This window comes from Tachypleus tridentatus, chromosome 10, assembly GCF_004210375.1.
Source record: "Tachypleus tridentatus isolate NWPU-2018 chromosome 10, ASM421037v1, whole genome shotgun sequence".
Lineage (NCBI taxonomy): Eukaryota > Metazoa > Arthropoda > Merostomata > Xiphosura > Limulidae > Tachypleus > Tachypleus tridentatus.
In genome coordinates, this window is record NC_134834.1 from 34,989,966 (window position 1) to 35,015,329 (window position 25,364).

General features: G+C 34.0%; 1 protein-coding gene and 1 long non-coding RNA gene across 2 annotated transcripts; one reads left to right on the forward strand and one right to left on the reverse strand.

The window, feature by feature from the left end:
* Positions 1 to 15,615: 15,615 nt before the first annotated feature.
* LOC143229044 (uncharacterized) lies at positions 15,616 to 20,953 on the forward strand. Its single transcript, XR_013015622.1, has 4 exons — positions 15,616 to 16,079; positions 16,374 to 16,533; positions 16,749 to 16,968; positions 20,048 to 20,953. It is a non-coding gene; the product is annotated as an uncharacterized LOC143229044 (long non-coding RNA).
* LOC143229043 (uncharacterized) lies at positions 16,964 to 24,107 on the reverse strand. The gene is made up of 4 exons (XM_076460735.1): positions 23,369 to 24,107; positions 21,647 to 21,789; positions 20,030 to 20,149; positions 16,964 to 19,567 (listed from the first exon to the last, which is right to left on the reverse strand). Exons 1-4 carry the CDS (start codon positions 23,415 to 23,417, stop codon positions 19,502 to 19,504), a joined length of 378 nt encoding a protein of 125 aa, XP_076316850.1. The 5' UTR covers positions 23,418 to 24,107; the 3' UTR covers positions 16,964 to 19,501.
* Positions 24,108 to 25,364: the final 1,257 nt, after the last annotated feature.

Here is a 25,364-nt window from a genome sequence, read left to right on the forward strand (position 1 = left end):
GATATCTTTGAAAGTTTGAACTTTAACTGATGTTATATTGTTGGCTTTACATATATTTGTAGATTTGTAAATATTTTTTAGAGGCACTTGAGAATAATAAGTACGGTTGGTTCTAGGATTGCCCTAGATTACTGACATGCACTCTCACCAGGTTTTGTTCTCAATAAAGACAAAAGGAAGAACCACAAAAAGAAAGATGACATTTCCATTGAGGAACTTGTAGAGAAAGAGGTTTGTTCAAGCATTGTAAAACTGATTTATATTTCACTCAGATCTCTTTTTTAAAATAACCAAAAGTTTAAAGATAATAGTTTAGTGAGATAACTAGCTGTAAAACTGGAGTGTTTATGTTCACAGCTATTTATTGTAGATTACGAGGTCTGTTCAAAAAATACGCGGACTGACGTCATAAAACAAAATGTACTTTATTTAGAAGTTACAGGCCTGGGACCCCTTCAAAGTACTCTCCTCCCCAACGCACACACTTATCCCAATGGTGTTTTCACTTGTTAAAACAGTCCTGGTACGCTTCTTTTGTAATGTCCTCCAGCTCCTTCGTCGCATTTGCCTTAATCTCGGGAATTGTCTCAAATCTTCTTCCTTTCAAGGGTCTTTTGAGTTTGGGGAACAAGAAAAAATCGCAAGGAGCAAGGTCAGGTGAGTAGGGGGGTGGGGGTAGGGAAGAACAGTGATCGAGTGTTTGTCCAAAAACTCACGAGTTCTGAGGGCTGAATTTCGCAGCAACGAGGTGCATCTTCAATTTTTCGGTCAAAATCTCGTAACAAGATCCAACTGATATCCCACACTCTTCAGCAAGCTCCCTGACAGTCAGACGTCAATTTGCCCGCACCAGAGTGTTGATTTTGTCGACGTGTGGGTCGTCAGTTGACGTGGAAGGACGTCCAGGACGCTCATCATCTTCAATGGACTGTCGACCATCCTTAAAACGTTCATGGCACTTGAAACATGCCGTATGCTTCATAGCAACATCACCGTAAGCCGTGTTAAACATAGCAAAAGTTTCAGTCGCAGATTTTCCAAGTTTAACACAAAATTTCACAGCAAATCGTTGCTCCTTCAGGTCATTCATTCTGAAATCCGCCAAACGAAAAAATCACACTTCACTTAAAACCGCGTAGCTAATACACAAATGAAGATATCTGCAATCGGGAAATGGCGTCGTAATCAGCTGATCTGTGCGAACCTAGCGACACCAAGCGCAATTCAAACAGTCCGCGTATTTTTTGAACAGCCCTAGTATGTATGAAAGCATATATTTAAAAAAAAAAACTTCCATGGATTGACATCATCACAATACTATGGAACTCTGGATGTGTATCTTATTGAAGGAACTGTTTGTACAAAATGTAATGTTTATTATTATTGTACTACAGTGATAAATTAACAAAATGTACTTCATATACCCCCTCAGGTTTTGCTTAGAAAGGATTGGTTAGATTTTATAATTGTTGTGAGAAAAAAGTTGTATTTAAGATGTAAAATAATTAAGAGAGGCCTTCTCCAGTTCCTTGTGAACTAATGAAAAGAAATATTTTAATTTACATAAACCAGTATATTAAGAAGAATTAAAAATAAATATTTCTAAATTTCTCAAAATATCTTTTCATAATTAATAGCCTTTCTGAAAACTGCACTGTGAATATTATTTTGTGTCTCATTTTTAATATAATTTTGTAAACTTGTATTCTAATTTTAAGACATTAGTGACACTCTGCAGCCTAAATAATGTTTAATCTAGTTTTTATAAAAACTAAACAGTATTTTACATCAGTTTGAAACTACATTACATTTCTTTATAGGACTGTGATATGAAATCTATTGGTTCATTAAATAAATTACTCCACTTTGACTAACTGTAAAATGAGTTGGTGAATGAGATATTACTGTTATTTACCAAAGAAGAATGCATCATGATGTAGTAGTTGATACCTGTTATTTTAAGATGCTTCAAAGCTTCTCTTTTGTACTTTTTTTAAAGTGAGTATTGACAAATAATTCTGAAAAAGTCAAAATTTCACCTGGCTATAGGTCTAACCAGACATGGCGTGAATTAAGTCATGTTAAATTTCAAGAGCAAAATTAAATCATTGAATTAAAAAGAATATATAAAATAAACTTGTAGTTATTCTTCTACACTTTTAAAAAATACATCAGAATTGTTGAAATGTATTCAATAAAGTTTATTATGAGACACTACTATTAATATAAATAATGTCATATATCTCCAGCAGTATTCTTCATTAGCTAAATATTTTGCTGTTACAACATTATTAGGAGCTATCAGTATTCTATAAATTCACCAATCTATTTAAAACTGGATGAGTGAACTAGTAGGATGTTCAATAGCTTCTGAAAAATCTCACATTAGAAGTATGAGGTTCAATTCCACGTGGTGGACACAGCAGCTATCTCAGTGCAGCTTTGTTCTAAAATGGCCAAGCTCCTGAAAAACTGTAATAGCAAAACGTTAAGCTAATGAAGATACATTATAGAGATATAAAACATTATTTTATTTGTCTTAATGGAACTAGTTTAGTATTTAATGCCTATTTGGGCCAGGTATTGGTCAGGTGTTATTTTTTTATCATGGTATCCTCTTGAAACATACAAGTGAAAGGATCTTTTGTGTTGAAAGTGTAAAGTTTTAATGGATAATTGTGTCACTTTGACATAAACAATTATATTATTCTGTACCACCCTGTCCAGAAATATTGCACTAAACTGGTGATGTAAGTAAATATTTTAGATGCAACTTTTAAACATGCATAATGAACCAATGTATCAACAAAAGCCAAAGCATGGGTTTTATGTACAATAGCTGGAACTCCTCCTCCTAAGGCATGAAGTTATAACCATTTATTTATTATATGGTGTAGTTTCAGTATGTAATCTTTAGTTTCTGTAAATATTAAGGTTTAAACTAAATGATACCTGTTTTAACTAAATATGACTATTTTAATTTATTAATGATTATTGTTGTAAACTTACTTTCTACTAGTGTGTGTGTACATAAATTTCTAGGTATGTTGGGCAAATGATTCTTCAACAATAAGTGTCTGACTTGTTGGTGATAAATGTGGAAATAAATGAACAGTATGCATTCCTTGTTTTTACAATAATGTGTGTGTTGTGTGTATATTCAGAAAAAGTTAAATTTATGTGTAGTATTCTTTGTGTTATGGAGATCATAGTTGTATCTTAAACATTATACGTTTCTCTCTTTCTTGTCAAAATTTCACTTAGACCAATTCAATTGCTCTAGAATTCAGCTGTCAAGCCATATTATGTTTCTTTATTTTAATCACAATAGTGTCCATGTATAATTCATTTACACTGTCACACGTGTTACCACAGTTGTCTTTTGAACTTCTAATAATCATCTGCCTTTTGTCAAGTCCACACAGGTGGGTTCACATAGTTTAGAACACCTTTTGATGAGACAAATTCTCCTAATCTCTTTCAAACTTTAATATCACTCTTAACATATCAACCATTAGGCCAATAACTCCTATGACAGTTACCTTTACAGTTTTTAACTTTTCTCTAACCAAACTTCTCTTTCACATGACTTTTACTCTATTTCCACTCACTTGGTCACAGCTATTTATACGTTCATCACTTAAGCCTTCTAGAAATTTCCATAGCCTTTACATCAATGAATTACAAACACAAATTAATTAATAACACTAGCTACATTAAACAGTCTTTAATATCTGACAATAAGCCCCTCTTCAAGGAAATTATTTAAGATATTTTTTATTCACTATATATAAAGATGTTTTCAGCTCACCCACAAAGTATATTGATACTGACTGCACCAATGTTTACAGTCCTTGTGATGGCTTCAATGTGGAACTCTTTGTTACAAAGGTACAACACCCACCTCATTATCCTTACATTATTGACTTGCACCTCTGAATGTATGCAAATTGTTGATGGTCTGTTTCGATGATGAACTCCTTCCTGTACAGGTAGTTCTGAAACTTTTTAATGGTAAGTATGATGGCCAGACATGCTCATTCAGCAATGGAGTATTTCTTCTCACTACTTAACAGCTTTTTACTTATACATATTACTGGAAACGATCCATCTCTATATTATTGTAAAAGCACTTTCCCAATTTCAATGACTGAAGCATCAACCTAAACAGTCAATGGTTTGTTGAAGTCTGGAATGCAACCTGGTGTCGTTGTTTCCACTTTACTTTGTTGGATAAACCTTTCTTGGTCAGGTTAGTCAATGGTGCACTAATTTCAACATAGTTTGGGATGAATTTCCTATAATATCAAAATAAATCCAGAAAGGATTTGACTTGTTGCTTTTTAGTCGGAGCTAGTGTATCTTGTATTTCAAATACCTTCTCCTTTTCCATGGCTGTCTTTCAGTCCCAGCACATAATATTCGATGTAGCACTTGGATGGTCTGATGGTGAGACCTGCTGCTCTCGCATGTTGTAATAGCTTTCTATGTTTCTTCATGTAGTCTTCCCATTCCACAGTGTGTGTCAGGATGGCATCTGCATAGTGCTTGATATTGGTTGTGTTGCACAGCATCCTCCTTATCATGCAGTTGATGTTTCTGCCGAGTTGACTTGGCACCTGCTGAAATTGGTAACATCCTTCTAGTATTACAAATGCTGTCTTCTCTGTAAATCATGTCTTCATTAGGATTTGGCAATAACCTTTACTGAGGTTGATCTTTGAAGAGAACCTGACCTGATAGTTTCTAGGTTATCCGTAGGTTCAGAGTTGAACTTCATCACAAGATTCAGCTTTTGGAAATTTATGTGCAAACAGTTAATCTATCCCTAATTTTTGAGATTAAAACTAGTAAATGGTAGGCTGAATTTGAAGGCTTAACAATTCTAGCTTCCAACATTGCCTCAGCTTTCTGCTTTATAAGGTATCTCATTGCATAAGGCATCTGAAAGGGCTTCACTCCAGCTGGATGCCTTGTTGTTGTGTTACACAAGGCCTATCTTTCCTGGTCTATCCATGAAGATATATCTCCTCTTTCCATCTGTTTATCAAAATTTGACATGGTTATACAGCTTGTAATCTCCATGCTATTTACACTTCTACTATAGTTGTGCACAAATAGGTCTATTTATTTCCACTGTCCTTAGCATTTTCTTCTACCACAACTTACCACTGTATAATCATGGCTGTGGCTCACCAAATGTTGTAAACTTACTTAATAGTAATGTAAACTTATAGGTGTGTTGGGGTACGAAAATTTCTACAGTAGATGTCTGTGACTTGCTGGCAGTAAAACTGACAAAAAATAAACAAGATGCACTCCACTTACTTTTAAAATAAAATATGTTTGAAACAAGTTAAATTTATGTACAAAATTATTTACACTATGGAGATAATATTTGTACCTTAGGCACTATACAGTTCTCTTTGTATTGTCAAAAGTCCACTTAAGCCAATTCAATTGTTTTAGAATTCAGTTGACAAGCTAAACTTTTATTTTTTTAATCACAGTAGTATCATGCTATCACATGAGTTACTATGGTTGTATCCTTAAGTTTCAGTATTACTCTGCTTTTTGTACTTCCAATAATCATCTTTCTTATGTCAAAGTTCACATAGGTGGGTTCAATTGGTTTAGAACACCCTTTTATGAGACTGGAGAAAGTAGCAGGCTGGTAGCACTGTTGATGAAGCATCGAGGAAAGCACTGTATTATTCACCAACAGAATCTGTGCAGTAAAGAACTTGGTTTTCAGGCACTGATGGCATTAGTGACGAAAACCATTAATTTAATCAAATCACGAGGGCTCAATCACCATCAGTTTCAAAGTCTTCTTGAAAAAATTGATTCAGACCATGGTGACCTTGTGTATCACTGTGAAGTATGCTGGCTGAGTCGAGGGAAGATGCTCAGAAGATTCTGGGAGTTGATTGATGAGGTGATAGAATTCCTCAGAAGCAAGAACAAAGACACAGATGTGATTTCCATGACTGATCCAGCATGGCAAGCTGATTTGACCTTTCTGGTCGACATGACACAACACTTCAATGATCTGAATTGAAGTTGCAAGGCTAAAATCAGCTTGTCTGTCAGCTTGCAAATTACGTCTCAGCTTTCAGGACAAAGTTGCAGTTGTTCCAACAGCAAGCAGCATCAGGTAACTTCGTGCACTTTCTTACTTTTCAGTCACAGCTACAGAAGAATCAGGACATTGATACACAAGTTTATGTTGGGAGGCTAGATACCTTGATTCAATCCCTCAACTCATGGTTTCATGATTTTGACCAATCCAGATTGTTGATGAAACTTTTTGCTGATCCGTTCAGTGTATCAGTGGATGACTTGTCAGCAGAATATCAGCTCGAATTTACTGATCTCCAGGCATCTGATGAACTGCGTGCTATTTATTGAGGAAACAGTTTGCTTGACTTCTACAAAACGTTGCCTGATACATTTACAAATCTGAAAGAGAACGCACTTGTCCACACCAACATGTTTGGCAGCACGTACTGCTGCAAACAGGCTTTCTCGCATATGAAACTGAACAAAAACAACACTCGCAATCAGCTGACTGATGATCATCTGGAAGCAGTCTTGCGTCTTTCAACATCAAACATCAAGCCGGACATTTCTAAGCTTGTAGATGACATGCAGCACCATCCATCGCACTGACTTTGTGACATTTGACGTATCATAACATTTCTTAGAATAATGTGCAAACTCTTTGATGTAATCGTTATTTGTGTGTTCTTAAATGTTATGTCCATCTTGTGTGAAACAACTGTGAGACGATTTTAATCTTCACTTTTTTGTGGCCCCAACGGTTACGAGAAGTCTATTTGTGGTCCCTGACTCAAAAAGTTTGTGCACCACTGAGCTACAACAAAAAGAACAAAAAAGAAGAAACAGAGACCTACAAATTTGACTTCGTTGGCGAAGATACAAGTCGTACCGGCCAGGATGCCGGAGGAAACTAACAAAGTGAACAAAGATATGGCGTCGAATGTAGAAAACCAAGATCCTTGCTCAACAGCAACAAAAAGTAAATCTAGTTACGTAGGTGACCTAAACTCAATTACTAAGTTAGGCTTAATTGATAGAAGCACCACTCATTAATGATTCTTTGTAACGAAGCTAAAAACAACTAAGTATTGTAGAAAAAGAATATTAGAAAAAGCGTAAAGCTAAGAGGAAAATTATAAAATTAACTGATTCAACGGAAAATTCAGAAAATGAAGAATTTGAGGGTAATTCTTGTACTGAGGTACAACAAATATCCACCAAAGAAATTATTAATGAAACTAACCAAAAAACAACCGTGGATGTTGATATATCGAAATTAACACCAAAACCAACAAACCTCATAAGAGTTGACACTGAACACACATTTCAAACTTAATCAATAATGGAATTATACTTTGGTATCAAAAATACCAAGTAGAACAAACGAAAACTCCAGCAATTGTAGTAACACATGCTCCAATTGCCAGAGATATGGACATGTTTCAGCAGCATGTCAAGCAACACCGAGGTGTTGCGGATGTCGTGGGGAACATAACATATCACAGTGCAAAAAGAAAAACCGAAATTTTGTAATTGTGGTCAAGAACACACTGCAAACTATAAAGGATGCGAAAAATATAAAGAAATAAAACAAATAATTTATGAAATAAGAAACTCAATTAAAAAATTGAAGTGAAAATTTTGCTTGTGTGTCCAGTATCCAGATGCGAATGTGAACGCAGCTTTTCCGCATTAAGACGGTTGAAGACGTGGTTAAGATCAACTATGTCTCAATGCCGCTTCAACCATATGGCAGTTTGTCACACTCACAAAGATGAGGTCGACAAGATAAATATAGAAGAGCTTATGAAAGAATTCATAAACAGATCATCATAAAGGAGGTCTACGTTTGGAAACATGTAGACTAGTGGACTAAATGAACCTTACTTCAATAAAAAGTATGAATAATTATGTGCTACATTGTATTGATGTGTAATTTTCAAGAGTTCTCAAATACATTTTAATTATTTTTATCAAACAACATGAACAGTTTTTCAGTAGATATAAACTAATCAAGGGTAATTACTAATTTCATTAATATTTGAAAACGTAATTCATGCAATCAAAGTTATTAGTAACCTTGTCAAATATAATGGTCATCTTTTATACTGTGCAGTGTGCAGGAATAAATTCATGTGGCAGTTAATTTGTGACACATTTGTCTTTATTCTAGTAACATTTTGAAAACTGTTCACAACACTTCACTTATACAAACCTACATGGAAACCTTGAAGTATCGTTAAATACTTGTTGAAGAATCCGCAAGCGATTGCGGCCGTATGTTCCTAGATGGAATCTAATGGTGATAACTAACTAACTAACTATTCACATACTAGGAAATATTAATGTTCCTAATTATAGCTTTTCTAAGCAATCTAATATTTATTATTTAATATATTTTTATTTTCTCACAAAAATAACGGAAAGTATGGTGCGTTTTATTACTTCGCTTTTCCTGTGTTTTAACACTAGGTATCGCATAAAACGTTAGTATATTTAAACGCAAAGTATTAAGGTTTTCATCAAGTATTTAATAATCAGTCAAGTCTTCCAGTGGACGTGGATCACCAGCAACCTTACGGATTTACACTGCTAAAAATCGGGATTAGATTCCTCGTGGTTGACAACAACACATAGCCCGTTGTATAACTGCTTGAAAACATTGACCATCAAGTCAGAAAGTTCCTTAGTTGTAAGATATTTTGCACAATAATTCAAATCACGTTGATGAGTTACATTGTAAATACTTCACATAGAAAGCAGCAATATGTTTCACTTCATTACCGCATTATTTTCCCGGTTTCTTTTTCACCTCGTTCAATCTGGAAAGGAAAGCAAGGCGGCTCCCGGAAGTTAGCGCGTTGCCTTTGGTTACAGGATTTTCACTTTGAAAGTGTTTTGTTTTTTTAAAGTGTAAAACGTTGACAGGTTACCTCTGTAGCAGAGTTAATAAAGTCTAACTTTCAACGATCGGCGGATAGTGCGTGGATTTTTCTATTTCCAACACTCAAACGACAAATGCCAACCTCTTTTCACAAAAACAAGAAAAAAACAAATCTGGACTCCTAACCCTCCAGTCCAAACGTGTGTTGCATGTCCCAGTTTTATTTAGTATCTCTGCAACTGACACCCGGACTACTACCCTCTGGTCATTTCAGCAAGCAGGCGTGTGTAAAGGAGAACATCGTAACCGTTTTTGCTTTGTGTTTTGTTTTGTTTTTGGCAGACCTTCCCGGTATAAATACAGCGTCTGAGAATTCCTTAGGTATCACTTGCTTACTCCATAGTCTCAGAGGTTTAACAAACTCTATAAACATGAAAGTGGTGAGAGAATTGGTTAATAACAAACTACGTTCTTTCATAGAGAACAATAGTCGCTCTCTGGTAAAATGGAACCAAAACCTAACTTATGACGAACGTTACATTAACAGTTTCATTACAGTAATTACGTGTGTTTCTTGTAGGGTTCAGTTAAATATGTATAACTGTTATACAGCAATATTGTATCTAACAAAGATATTTGATGAAATGTTAGATCTGATTCATTTCAGTAGTTAATTTTGAATTTATTCTAACCTTACAATATCTTTTGTCCTAAAGCTAACCACTCTTTATTTCTTCTGTTTTGCAGTTAGTTATTGTTTTTATGCTGGCTGCCGTTGCCTACGCCGGTGTACCTGTTTACAATGCCCATAGTCCAGCCCTTGGCGCCAACAGACCTTATGGAGCCTACCAACGGAGCTGGCTACGGTGGCCATGGCTACTTGAACAGCGCCGCTGGTGCCACTAGCTACGGCGCTCTAGCTGCCCACTCCAGTTACGGCAAGGCTGCCCATGGTGCTGCATGCCGTAACCTCAAAGCTTATGGTGCTGTCTGTGCCGCTGGAGCCAGATACCACGATCAAGGTGCATACGCCCCGCAACAAGGGTTCCGGCTACGAGAAAGCCAACAAATATGACAAGCAAGCTGGCTACCACAACATCATGGGTGCCCACGCTACTTACGGTAGTGCCTACGGTTTGAGCGGCAAATCCTCTTCCAGTGCCCTTGACGCTTACAGTCATTACAGACACAGAGCTTATAGTGCTACTGGCCTGTCTGCTGCCCACGGCTACGGTCCTTACGGAAAACTGTCCGCAGCTCACGGCCAAGTTGGTGGCATCTACGGAAGTGGCTACCTGAACGTTCCCGGATACAGCGGCCTATATACCACTAAAGGAATCGATCTACTGCACGGAATGAGGTTAGTTATGTATTAGTTTTTATGCTCAGCATTGGAAACAACGGATAACACAAAATTTGGCAACTAATTAAAAGTTCTATTTTTTGTCTCGTTTAAAACGTATTTAAACATTTGACTGAATACAAAGGATCTGTTGATTTTTCTGATTTTTTTGTGTCTGTTTATTTTGTGTAGATGTGGATGGTCTGACAAATCAAGTTGGAACTTCACGTCCCTCAGCGGACATCTTTTGTTCTTTCCATCCCAGTGACCTCTGGTTGGTCTTCGACAATTATCTCATTCTTCCGCTGACTCTTCAACCTAAGGGACTTCTGGTCACTCATTTGGACTCTGTGATCTAACAGTGTTGTTGTTGATATTGTTGTATTTATTTCTTCGTTAAATTATTGTAAAAACTAATAAAACATTCTTTAAGAAAATTCAGTGGCTTTCTCGCACCTTTTTCTCCAGTGAAAATTAACCACACGCTGCTAGAATGGGATATCAAGCTATTGTTGAGACGATTAGCTTAATATAAAGACACAACGATCCGAAATATTTCAAAACACTGGTCGTGAATAAAATACATATCTCCAAGAGGAGTTACTATTTTCAACACAGAATAAATCATATTTCGTCTGTTAGTAAACAACTGCTGCAAGTATAAAAATGGAGCATTATTTTTTTATTTTTGATATGTTTCTTATTCTACTTAGTATAATAGACCAGGATTCACCGACCGAATCGAACACAGATATCCTTAACTGAGTGATTAGGCTAATGAGAAAATTTAGGTTTCAGTTTTCTTTAAGATACAGAATCATTTCCTGAAGTCCCCGCCAGTACAGCGTTAAGTCTACGGATATATAACACTAAAATCAAGGGTTCCATAACTCTCGGTGAGCTCAGTAAATAACCCAATTTAGCTTTGCTGTAAGAAAAATACACACACTTCCTGAATGCATTTGTAATTGTTTTGCAAATTACACTTAAAATGCAACCGCTTTAGAATCGATAGAACTATATACAATGTACCAAAGATACACAATTATGTCTAGTATAATTGTAATGCATGTACGATATTCATCAGGGTTTTTAACTCTTTATGTAACTCACTATATAACAACCTTAATTAATTTAGGCCTGAATAATACTGAGGAGTTTTGAATTGATGAAAATGAGGTCCACAGTGATTACGTCACAAATTATGTTTTCAATTTTATTTTCGGTGCAAATACACGAAATCAGAAATAAGATTGAATATGATATATTTATTTTGGCCAACACAAATAAGCAAATCATAATAAACACTTATTCAGTTACAGAAATCAAAAAATGGCATAAAGAGAAATTTGTTATCGAAGATACAAAACAAAAAATTGGAACGTCATCTGCCGATAAGTAATATATACTTCTGTATTATAATATTACAGGTAATTTCAAATGGGAACATTTAACACTTAAAAATAGCTCTCTTTACTTGGAGAAAATTTATAAATTTTCAAAAAATTTGTATTTTAAAACTTATGTTTCTTGGTTCTAATTTTGAAATATTTATTTTACACAAATCATTTACAATTTAGAACAAAACGACGAATAATCAGTGATGTCGAGAAAACCCACTTGTAGAGAAATATATATGTAAAAACGGCTCGTTTGGGTTGATAAAATACTTTACGTAAAGGAGCGAACAACGTTTCGACCTTCTTCGGTCATCGTCAGGTTGAACCGACGAATAACATATATGTAAAAACGGCTCGTTCGGGTTGAAAAAATACTTTACGTAAAGGAGCGAACAACGTTTCGACCTTCTTCGGTCACCGTCAGGTTCACAAAAAAACCGACGATGACCGAAGAAGGTCAAAACGTTGTTCGCTCCTCTACGTAAAATATTTTCTCAACCCAAACCAGTCGTTTTTACATGTATATTTTTCTCTACAAGTGGATTTTCTAGACATCACTGAAAACGACGAATAATTGTTTGTTTTTTTAATTTCACGCAAAGCTACTCTATGGCTATATCTGCTAGCCGTCCCTAATTCAGCAGTGTAAGACTAGAGGGAAGGCAGCGAGCATGTTTGGCGCGACGAGGATGCGAAACTGCGACCCTCAGATTACGAGTTAACACGCTTGGCCATGCCGGGCCAACGACGAATAAATACTTACCAGTAGGGATTTACTTCTGGGTCATGACTTCACCCCAGAAAGATAAAAAAAATCGATAAATTGTATTTTTATCAAACTCGTGCTTGAAGTTCGTTTACTTCTGAGCCCCCCTCCTCCTTTTGTGTGTGTGGAATATATGTTGGATTAATATTACTGTTACTCAAGGTAAGCTTTATAGAAATACGGGGGGGGGGGTGATAGTTAGAGAGGGGCATTAGTAAAATTTGGGTTGGTTTGTTTTGAATTTCGTGCAAAGCTACACGAGTGCTGTCTGCGCTAGCCGTTTCTAATTTAGCAGTGTAAGACTACAGGGAAGGCAGCTAGTCATCACCACCACTGCCAACTCTTAGACTACTCTTTTACCAATGAATAGTAGGATTGACTGTCACATTATATTGCCCCCACCTCTGAAAGAGCGAGCATGTTTGGTGTGACGGAGATTAGAACTCGCGACCCTCAGATTACGAGTCGAATACCTTAACCACATGGCCGTGCTCTTTAGTAAAGTGCAACATGGTATACATTTATGCACGTCATATTATTACAAAAATATCAACATCTCTTACTTTATTCACTGTCTGAAGTGTTTTTCTCTGCGAAGTGTTTAGATTTAAATATATTTTGGCACTAAGTTTTTCCTTGTCAGAATTGCTTGGTTATAATTACGTTTAACTTCTTTGGATCATTAAAAACACTTAACATTTATCATGCTCCACATTTTGGGGTGTAGTACAGGTAAGTACCATGTGTTTTCTACTCTTTTTTTTTTTTTTTAAACGGATATGAATTTTTCGAAATTGTGTTGTTGTTTTTGATACTTTACCACGTGGACACAAAGAGTTTCTCAAATAGGCTCTTCAATCTTCCTTGTTTCGTTGAGTGTACACAAGATGTATGTTCAGTATTTAGCAAGTAGCCAAGTTTCGTGCAGGGAAGATAACATGCTTCAAACAGAAATTGAAAGCTGTATTCTCTATCAGCTAATCGATCATGGAATACCAATGATAGGCGATCGTGTCCAGGCGTTCTAATTAATTTACAGTGAACAAGGATCACATATGCTAGGTGCGTTAATGTGCAGATCTGAGCTTGTTTTTAATGCCACTATGTTCTCAAGTATAAAGTCAAGTTTGTCCTTGTAAAAGAAAAGAAAGAATTTTTTAGAATTAAGAACTTTTCATAATATTTTAGTTTCTTACATTTTCTAAAGTTGTAAGTTAATTTAAGCCTTCAGCCACAGTATTTTTTAACTTGACGTGGTTTTCACTTAACTTTGGTTGAACCATTACTATATTCTAGGGAAGTAACTTTCAGCTTTCAAGAGGTTTTATTGAAGATTTTTGGAAGAGCTGACTTCTGCTTTAATTATAAATTACTTAACATTGCTTTGCTGAGGTTAATAGTGCTGCATTTATGATTTATAATGGTTTTAGTAATCTTCATTGAATAACATTTAGGTTTTAACTTTTAATAACATGGATATTTGTTTGTTTGTTTTCATTTTTAGTGATAGTACAATTTACAGATGGAGGAAACGCGTAGCTAATGAGAATTCAATCAAAGTTTAACAACAATCTTGCATGTTCGACACACTTAGTTGCCCTCGTTTTTTATGTTTTTATATTGTGATTGTATTATTGTTTGTTTCTGTGAATATACATTTTTATCTTGGTAGTTCTTTAGACCTCATTTGGAGACCTAAGAGATGCTCACTCACACTCTGTAACCAAGTATATGACACATATCTAGTCAGTAGGCCTAACTGACTACTCAGTAGAATAAAACATTCTACAGAAAAAGCCTTCGGGGTCATAAGAGTGACTGTCAAATTTCATTATTCGATTAGTCTATGAGTCGGCGGGGGGTGGGTGTGGTTTACAAGGTGCCTTCCCTCTAATTTACCTGGCCTGAAATCGCCAGGTGATTAAGGCACTCGACTCGTAATCCGAGGGTCACGGGTTCCAATCCCCGTCACACCAAAACATATTCGCCCTTTCAGCCGTGGGCCGTTATAATGTGACGGTCAATCTATGTGTTGTTAAAAGAGTAGTCCAAGAGTTAGCGGTGGGTGGTGATGACTAGCTACTCTCCCTCTAGTCTTACACTGCTAAGTTAGGGACGGAGAACGCAGATATCCCTCGTGAAGCTTTGCGCGAAATTCAAAACAAACTAAACCAATCAAATACACCAATTCAGAAGACTTTTGGTGAGATTAAAAATAGGCTCCCTCGACCATTATCGAATAAAAGTCTATATTTTCTACCTGGACGAACGACAAAGTTACCGATAAAAGACACAAGAACAAAACTACACAGGCAGTTACTTGAACAATTCTCTCACGATTGAGCAGGAAACCGCTGGAAGCTACAGCTGGGCCAAGATGTGTGATGTCAGACGAGAAAATTGCCAAAGTCGTTTAAGCCACCGAAACAACACGACAAACAAGTAAACCAATATTTATATATATATAGATGTTAAAATGGCTGGTATGGATAGAGAAGGGCTCTATGTTGAGGATCGAATAACGTTTCGACCTTCTTTAGTCGTTGTCAGCTTCACAAAGAAAGAGGAAACTGACTGATAGCTGACCACATGTTTGAAGGTGGTGGTGTAATTGAGTGCAGGAATGTAGAGGGCGTGCTTAGTCATAGTCACCGCATCTGTTCGTCAGTGCTGACCTTCAATTTTTTAAACTATTCAGGCACAAATGAAACTTAATTTTGAATTATATCAACAAATAAACAAGAATTCGCCATTATTTGATGTATTTTATGATACAAAAAGTGTTTCTTCCAATTTAACTAGAGAACTGAATTTTTTTTTAAACGATAGACAAAAAAAAGCTATCGTTATATATTATCTACAAATTTTACGAAGAACACCGCCAGATGGCAACTCTGACAGCGTGCTTTCAAGCAGAAGATACGATTTGCACTGAAAAATCAGTGTGTGTGTTTTTCTTATAGCAAAGCCACATAGGGCTATCTGCTCAGCCCACCGAGGGGAATCGAACCCCTGATTTTAGCGTTGTAAATCCGGAGATATACCGCTGTACTAGCGGGGCACCTGAAAAATCAGACCCACAAGACTTCGCCTTGATATAATGTAGGGTAGATCAACTGTAAAATATTTACTCGGATATTCAATATTATAGAATGATGTTAGATTTTCAGAGATACAGTAGCACATGTACGTAATAAGATCAATATGGTTATATTCTATACGAAAAAAAAAAGTTTTGGAATGTTTTGAACAAGCTATACCATTGCGAGCGATTATGCAACTCTTGCAAAATATTCAAACTATGCTAAAAATAAAAATAATTCACCAAATATAAAGTTCAAAGTTTTAGAAATATCAACAGAAACATATGTAAATAACAGATATATTACAACTTCTAATACGCAGTCGGAAACACTGTACACCGTATAAGGTTAAATATCAAACGACTGCCTGGCAACAGATATTTGTTCGTGATGTTAGTTTTGTTCGACGTACAGATAATTGTTTACGAAATTAACGTATAGTCTATAAATAACTTGAATAGTAAAAATAAATAATTTTGTAATAATGCTGGTAAAATAAGTATAGCTCTTGAACTCTTAGAAGAAGAAAGAAAATCAACAAGTAGTGATAAGTTTTTCTTAGCTATATATTTTATTACTACTTCTACCATAAGCCTATTTCGTATTTTTAATCCTATTTACCATGTTACTGGAATAGGTTTACTAATTATTTAAATAAATGTAAGTATTACTATTCTTAGACATAACCAGTCTCTTCTATAAACTTTAAATTTTATATAATTTATGATAGTCAAAATAGATAAGAGGTGCCCTTAAAACTGACCAGAATTAAAGTGCTAAAGTCTTTAGAGTTCCAATGTCCATTCATGGTGTACTTTTTCTCTTCTGTCTTGAGCTTCGTTGTCTGTGAACTCGAGAAGTCTGGAACCTTCATCGAAACAAACGCTCAGTGAAGGTATCGTACACTTTGGGTAAAAGGCATCCAATCTTACGGAATAATGGTGATGACCTGTCACTGGATGTGATTCTTTATCTTCACGTTCATCATTTCTCAGGTGAGGCACGTTCAAATTGAGATTAGTCTGTTGTTTTGATGTCTGATCATCATTCTCTATATGTCCTTTTCTTGTACCCTGATCATCAAGGTCTTCGGTGACACTAGAATTATCGTTTCTGTCTTTTTCTTGTATTAATGACTTGTTTGAATGAGATCGTTTCGAAGTACCATTAACAGAATCAGGTTGCTGAGGATATTGAATCTTTTTTGCAGTAGGTGTAGAAAGTGAGGACTCAGTAGATGGCCTACCAGAATAGTTACAGTTTTTACGACTTGACACCCTATTTGGAGGACTTCCCAAGCAGTGACCTGTCTGTGACTGCCAGAACCTCTTCCTCCCTGTGTTTGACTAGTATCGAGTTCATCCAGAAACACAGACATTCAAACTGGACATTTCAATAGTGACTCGTCATGTGAAAGTTTATCAGTGAAAGTAAAGATTTCAAAGTGCTCATAAAGATCAAATATTTATTATGTTCTATATACTAAAAAATCATATATGAATCTTAAATGTTTTTGAATGTTCTAAATGTTCATTCAATTTTTTTCTCAATATCCACCCTTTCTCTGTAAACAGTGAAAGAATGTAAAGATGCAGGATGTTATGAACAAGACCACATGCAACTGTTCCTTTTCTCTTTTATACTACGCATATGAGGTTAAACTAGGTAGCAGATGTTCCCTCCCCCGTCAAACACAATTTGTGTTTTACTTCTGCTAGTACTTAAAAAACAAAAAAACGCCCTAGCATTCTACATAATGACCCACCACATTCGTGTCCTGGTATTGGGTATTTGTTTTTGAGCTACAATTTTTTTCATTTATGTACTTTCTTATTAACAAAATTTACAATCAGACATTGTTCACAACAAAGCAATTATCCCCACTGTGGTGTAGTGAAACAATACATACATTCAGTCATTGTTGATAACAAAGCAATTGTAAGTACAATAAAACAATACATACAATCAGACACTGTTGAGAGCAAAGCATTTACTTCCTTTGTTTGCTTCAGTCTCCACTGAAGTTTTTCTTTCTCCATAGATAATCGAGACTTTGACTTACACTCTTTCTCAAACTCTTCCTTCAGGTATAGACTTTCACATTTTAACTGTCTGCAAGTTGAAATATGAAAGTCAAACTTAGTCAGACCACAGTTACTATCTAACGTTTTTTTGAACAAAGCGAAACAGATCTAGTTTGTTCTTTGTACAAGTTAATCTTATTTTATTCTCATTTTCATGACATATATTGTCAGAAACAATATCTGACAACTGATGGATTATAAACCAGGTACAAAGTATTTTAGTATAGAACTATTTGTGGTATGTTAGACAGCTGAAAATACCCAGTTTTGAGCCAAAGATTAAACTAATGGATTTTCAGTGATGGGACAAATATCATATCTTAATGTATAATGTACAGTTTCAGAGCAAAACCTGTTTCATATTGGTGGCTGTGTTGAAATCATTTCATGTTTCTGTAGATATAATTTTATTAAAAACAAGTAACTTCCACATGCATGCATTACATTATTTGATCCTTAAAGATGTGATGTTTACATAGTCTGTAACAACATAACAAGTCTAGGTTGTTGTTTGATTCTAATAATGAGCTGTCATGTTTACATAGTTCATATAACAAGTTTATAATCAAAGTCATTGTTGGAATAAGTGTCCTATTTCTATACACACTTTTACAAAACACGTTTTGAACTGTGTTATGCTCGATTAAATTATGATTAGTTCTTTTATCAGATTAGACAGTCTTTGATTAGATTAGATGAAATATAGTAATTGAATTTATACTATTAACAATTAATAAGTCAAGTTTACAATCTTATGTTTACTGATAAACAACTTAAGTGACTAAGTCATAAATATAGTTAACAGTAATTTTATAGAAGTCACGAGAGTAATCATTGAAATGGCATTGTCTGTTGTAATCACTAAAATGACGTTGTAATCATTAAAATTACACTCTGCTGTATCATTAAAATGACACTATCTGCTGAGCTGTTGTAATAATTAATCTTCAAACCTGTCTACAGTAAAAGTTGCTGTTGTTTTATTTTAGAATTAATTTGTGATTCTATGTTTAATAAATATTATAGTTTTAAGGTTTCTATAATTTACTTTCAGTATTGTCAAATTATAGAAGACTGAATGGAATCAGAACATGGTTAAACTATGGTCTAAGAGAGATACTGGAAAAGTAAATTAAAATTATCGAATTATTTGATTGAAACTAAAAGTAATTCATAGATTACTTAAGACAATTAGCTAACTAGAAACACTTATTCTTCTGAAAAAACAAAAGTTAAACCCATAATGGACTGAATCACTTCTAATGACACTGATGGGATATGTTAAGCCTCATTATGACATTATGTTGGATGAAATAAGGATAAAATAAATCATATTAAAGAAGTTAACACTGCTGTTTCTCCTGATTATGTTAAACAATTAGATACAAAAAATAACTTAATCTAAACTGGATATATTCTTAATGGATTATAATTGAAACAAATACACATAGTTATGGTTTGTAAAGTAATTCACTTGGTCAAGGAAAATATAATTCACTACACAGTTACACTAAATGAATAACAACAACTGGCACCAGCTTTATGTGTCAAGAAGAAAGCAATAAAACGTAATATCAAATTAAAATCTTAAAAGGTTCTTATAAATCATTGTTGTTTTAATTTAATCTTTAACAATAACTGTACAAGCAATAACGATATTAATACAAATAAACTTGGAATTAAATCAGGAGAATGAGAAGACACTCCTTAATTATGATTGTGTTATTTGCTGTTTGGTCATACTTTTACTGATAAACTGTAAACTGGTAATCATATTTGATCACAACTTCAAATGATTTAATTCACTTTGGACTTGGCAGTCATCTATTTGCTGGAACTCCTATTACCTCTCAATTTGAACTTTCTCATCCACCATAGCTTATAAATCTTCATTTCTTGCCTTCAGCTTCTGAATCTCTTGTCTTGCAGATGGTAACTTCTCCAACTATTGATTTAATAAAAAAAACAACTTTAATCTGAAATATAAACAAATAAACTTGTTTACATATTCTATAATAATGTTACAATTCTAAAAGATGGCTCTTTAATCCTAACAATGTGATAGTGTGTTTAGCAACATATATATAGTGTTGAATTATGTAACAAGTCTATATGGCTCACTGATCCTAACAATATGTTGTTTTGATTTGACTATACTTACATAGGTAATAAATCTACATAGCCATTTGATTGTAATGACTAACTATTTTGTTTAACTATGTTTACATAATTTATAATATTATTATAATAAGTCTAGATCACTATTTGATCTTAACAATGTGAAACTGTGTTACTTAACACAATGCAATAGTGTAGCATAGCTGTCTATATTTCTTTTTTTTTTTTGAGAAATTTAAAGCTTAAATAAATATTGCAAAAAAAAAGACAATAAAAAAGTAAAAATAACCTCTTCCTGCATTTCCAGGTTTTCTTTACGAAAGCGATGTATGTCTCCAACCTTGAACTCGAGCACTGTTTTAAGGCTTTCTACTTCTTTCTGAAGATTATGTTTCTGATCAAGAACCCTCTGCAAAGAAAATGTTTTCCTTTTATTCTTACATGTATAACCAATAGTATATTTAATGATGCAGTTTTACTCTCACAGATGTGTTTTTATTTTGGACGAGTTAGTAGTGAGTGGCTAAATGGTTCATTATTGTGAATCCAAGAGTCTATAGTTTGCAGCCAGTTGCTGCAAGATCTTGTTTTTTGTACCATTGGTGCATTATAAGTTTGATAATTATATGCTTATATCATATTAGAGTAACCTAGTAGTTGACTGTAGATTGTTGTTGACTGTCTTCTATACTTCTAGTTTATCAGTTCAAAGTTAGGGACCACTAGAGCAATTAGCCCTTTTGTAGCTTAGTGCAAATATTCATAAAAAAACAGACAAACAAACAAACATTGTAGCCTCCTCTCTTATACCTTTATATGTAAGTAATAATATGATCACCCATGATTTAGTATGCTATTTATGTTACCCTTCATATTAGTGTTTTTATTTTTTTGTTTGAATCACAATAAAACTCACTAATGATATTAACATATCACACCAGATTAAACATTAAATACAATACTAAAAATTTAAGTGTTTTCTGTTGATAAATCCACTTACTTTCCTTGAGTGTGTTGTTTGTTTGTTGTTGTTTTGTTGGTTTTTTTGGGGGGTTATAAAATCATTAATATACACGGGTATTAAAAATATTCCGTTATTTAGTGTAGAAAAAAATGAATATTTTAGCAAACATTAGCTTATCATATCAGCAAATTTCTGGAATTGTATCTCTTTCATAGAGGGCATTAAAATGATGAAATAAAAAAATAATATCATTACTGGGTAGCTGCTTGACCAAATTAAGCGACAATGAGTCTCATCTATCAGGTTTTTTTGTTAAGACTCAATAACGATGAAGTTTACCTATTTCTAAAGTCCTGGTTTTGGTTATAAACAATTTCAGTTTATAAAGACAAATACAACATACTGGAGAATGAAATGGAAGTCATTCTTAAAAAACAAAACAAAAAACACTTACCAGTAATATACAAGTTGATTTTCAAAAATTATATATTTTATTTATGCCATGTTACTTATAATACTTTCTTAAGAAAACAAGTTTAAAATAGAAAAGTTTATAATATGGAATATCTTTTATTTCAAGAAAACAGAAAATTAAGCCATAGAAATATTTTTGATATACTTACTTCAAAGTAGGAAAGTTGAAATAACTTTAGTATTGTTTCCACAAAATTAATAATCACTTGAAAAAAACAAATCCAGACAAAATGTTGTAAATGAATTTTCTAATTTTATTACTGGTTTAAAACTGTAGTTATTTAAAGATATGCTTCTAAGTACCTATCTCATTTCTCAACCTATATTTGCTATTCTACACAATGAGCTAGTTGCAATCTGCCCACCACAGGTGATGAAACCCAATTTTTAGTGTTATAAGCCTGCAAAATTATCATTGAACCACTGAGGGCCCTATTCTAGTAGTCAGATGTCAGGAAGGTATTATACCTGTAGTTTGGTGTTAGTGTCTCCTTGCAAACTGTATTCCATCTGCTTCTGTAGGTCTTGTAGCTGCTGCTTTAAGATGTCTGGAGCTTTCTCATGGCTCTCTGAAGCCTGTTGCATCTGCTTTGCAAAGCTTTTCTCTAAATCTATTAAAAAGAAACACAAAGATATTGCAGAACCACTCAACAAACACAGCCATGACAAAAGCCATCTCAATATCAATTTTTTTTGTCTTTTTGTATTTGCCTTTAAACCTCGTACCTAAGCAGTAAATCATTTGATGATAGCTAATTTTTAATTGATGTTTCATAGATCTTACCATGCTGTAACAGACAAACAAAACCTTTTCCTCTCCAGTGATATAATAAGAATTGTATGCTGTACAAATGTAAAACTCAGTGCTACTAAGACTTTCATACAAAAGTATGTATTTCAGCTGACACATCTAACAGAAATTAATCATCATTCAGGCCTAACTTCAGGTGTTCTGTGGATCTGGAAAGAATGAGTTACGATGTGACTGGGGCTAACTAAATGAACAGTTACTGACAATAAATATGAGTAACGTTAACTGAAGGAATGGTAACTGACAACAAGTATGACTTATGTTAACTGAAGGAATGGTTACTGACAACAAGCATAACTGATTTCAATTTAAGGAATGGCTACTGACAACAAATATGACAGATGTTAACTGAAAAAAAAAGTTACTGACAACAAATATGACCGATGTTAACTGAATGAATGCCTACTTACAACAAATATGACTGTTTTCAACTGAAGGAATGATTACTGACAACATATATGACTGATATTCACTGAAGGAATGGTTACTGACAACAAGCATAACTGATTTCAATTGAAGGAATGGTTACGGACAACAAATATGACTGATTTCAATTGAAGGAATGGTTACGGACAGCACATATGACTGATGTTAACTTAAGGTATAGCTACTTACAACAAATATGATTGATATCAGCTGAAGGAATGGTTACTAACAACTGGTAGCTCACCCTTCTAAAATACTCCTGATAATTTTGAAATTTAAGAATAGACTTTCAACATTTTTACCAACAGTCAAAAGTGTCATTAACAATACAAATAATTAATCCTAATATCCAACTTTTCATTATGAGTAACAAATAAAATATTCTGTGAGTTGTGACTGAAAGATTAGGAAGCGAAAGCAAGAAAAAATGAAAACCCTTTAAAGTCCACTAAGAAAAACTTGTAATTGTATCTACAAGTGTTAATGAGGAACAATTAATGTACAAATGAAGATACAAAATACAAAACTTTTAAACAGATGCTAAAGTAAATAATATAAATAATGGCAAATAATGATCCTTTGAAAAACCATTAGAAAAATTTGCACACACCATGAAAATTAACCAAAAAAAACAAGAAATAAAAACTAAAACTGAATCAGCCTAAGTGGATATTTGAAAATAAAGGATAATTATTTAGTTTTGGATACAACCGTGATATTTCATAGTGTAAATAATTTTTGTACATATGTTTGTCTTATTTTGAAGAGATTATTATTTTAAAAAAAGCTGGTAGTTGTCTAGAAACAGGAGTCTATCAAAGGTTACATGGGGTTAACAGAGAAATGAGAAAGTTTCCCTTAAGAAAATAAAGTTAATTGCACTATATTATGGGGGAGACCTAGAGACAACAATTATAAAACACCTATATTTGACCAAATTATTTGAAACATACCTGCTAGTAGAATCTCAGATACCAGACTGAAAGAAGATTGATGAACCATTGGTGATCACCACTAGTGGTCAAGAAAAGAAGATCAAGCAAAACATTAAGACCTTAAAATTGTCAAAAAGGGACATCCCGAATGTAGGTTTGTAGGGACTGAAGGAATCATGAAAGAAAGTCCCTCCACTGCAGAAACTTTGGGACAATGCCTGGTAGAAAATTTAACAGAAGACAATGAGATCTATATCAGACGTATCAGAGATTATATGTATGGTAAAATATATATATATATACAAACGAAGAAGCGTTGGCAGTTACCAATAGAACTTAAGAAAAGAATAGCAAACATAACACGAAGATCTTACAAAGGTCAAAAGGTGATATCACGAATGTAGGTTTGCAGGAATTGAAGGAATCGTAAAAGAAACACTCTTCACTGTACAATCTTTGTGACAATATATGGGAGAAAATCGAGCAGAAGACAAAGGGGTAAAGCACTTATAGAGCAGAGTATTAGAAGAATTGCTGTACCAAATCAAACAGTGAAATTATACTGGGGAAGTGTAGCAAATCATTACAACAGAATACAGGACTCAAATAATGAAACTAATTCACGAGTTGACTCTGCAAGGACACCTAAGAGCAAAGAAGATAGCAGATAGATCCACCACTAATCTCCATTGGCCAGGAATCATCAGAGATGTGAGCAGATTCTGCTGGCCACGTACTATCTGCCAAAGGACAATCAATACCAGGAGGGAGAATGGTTGAGGTGTTACTGGGGGATATTTATTAATTAAATATTAATTAATAATTTGATTAATATATGGTGAAGTGCAAATTTTTAATTAATATCTAAGTAATACTTTATTTAATTAAATGTTAATAAATTAATTAGGTGATGGACATATACGTGATATGCAAAATTAAATTAATTAATATATAAGTTGGAGTAATAACGAAATTTAATATCAATTTTTTTTTCAAATACTTAATGTGAAAACCCGTGTTTTTCCAAAAACGAGGATGTTATCAGGCAGCATAATATGATCATGTCACTAATGTCAGAGGGCAAGCTGCCAGAAGTGATGCCATCACCACAAGACGAAGTGTCAACATTGATCTTTTCATATTATAACACTAGATTTATAGTTTTCGTTTTTAGAGTCACTTTAAAAGTATCTTTTGATTGAAAACAACAACACACTATGATTTTAGTAAATGTAGTTTTACTCTATTGTAAAATAAGACTTCAGATGTATGGCATATTTTACATTTGTAAATACGTTATTTTTTTTGCTTATATAAAACTCTACTATGTTTTATGCAGGTATATGTTAATATGTGTTACTTAAACAATGACTCAATGACTTTCACTTCTATATTTCTGTGGACTTGTAATGCTAGAAAATAAGTTTAGGTAAGCGTGATGGGCAGCCACAGATAGTCCATTGTGTATTTGTGTAGCTAACTTTAAACAAAAATAAACAAACAGTTCGACATTTAATTTGCATGGCCTAGTTTTGCATTTATAACGTTTCATAGGTATAGCACTTATCGATAATAAATTAGTTTACATTTCTGTAATTAATATATTGTATAATATATATTTGTAATAAACACAAAAATAAATCCGAACAAAAATTAAAGACGCTGCACCAATTAAAAGGATCTACAGGATACAGTAAACTGTACTCTAGATTTTGAAGGTGACTGATGACGTAGAACCTACATTGTGGTTGGAAACAGTGACTGATGACGTAGAAATCACATTGTGGTTGGAAACACTGACTGTCAGTTTTAACCTCCACTCGCCAGTCTCACATGAAGAAATTCAAGAGCAATAAAATGATCAAAATCAATTGAAATTAGGAGAGCGAGATGTGGGTATTCGAGCCCATAACGTCCCACATCTACATCACTTTTTACTACCCGCAAACAATTGTGGGAAAGTGACTGCTCTCCAAAGTAAAGAAGAAAAAATCAAAATAATAACATATCACCA

What these genes read in the sequence shown, in the direction of transcription:
- LOC143229043 (XM_076460735.1), bottom strand. Translation starts at nt 23,417, where the DNA reads ATGGTTCATCAATCTTCTTTCAGTCTGGTATCTGAGATTCTACTAGCA. An exon ending in ATCTGAGATTCTACTAGCAG is followed by an intron (nt 21,790 to 23,368) that starts GTATGTTTCAAA and finishes TCTTTTTAATAG; the next exon opens with ATTTAGAGAAAAGCTTTGCA. An exon ending in ACCTGGAAATGCAGGAAGAG is followed by an intron (nt 19,568 to 20,029) that starts GTTATTTTTACT and finishes TTAAATCAATAG; the next exon opens with TTGGAGAAGTTACCATCTGC.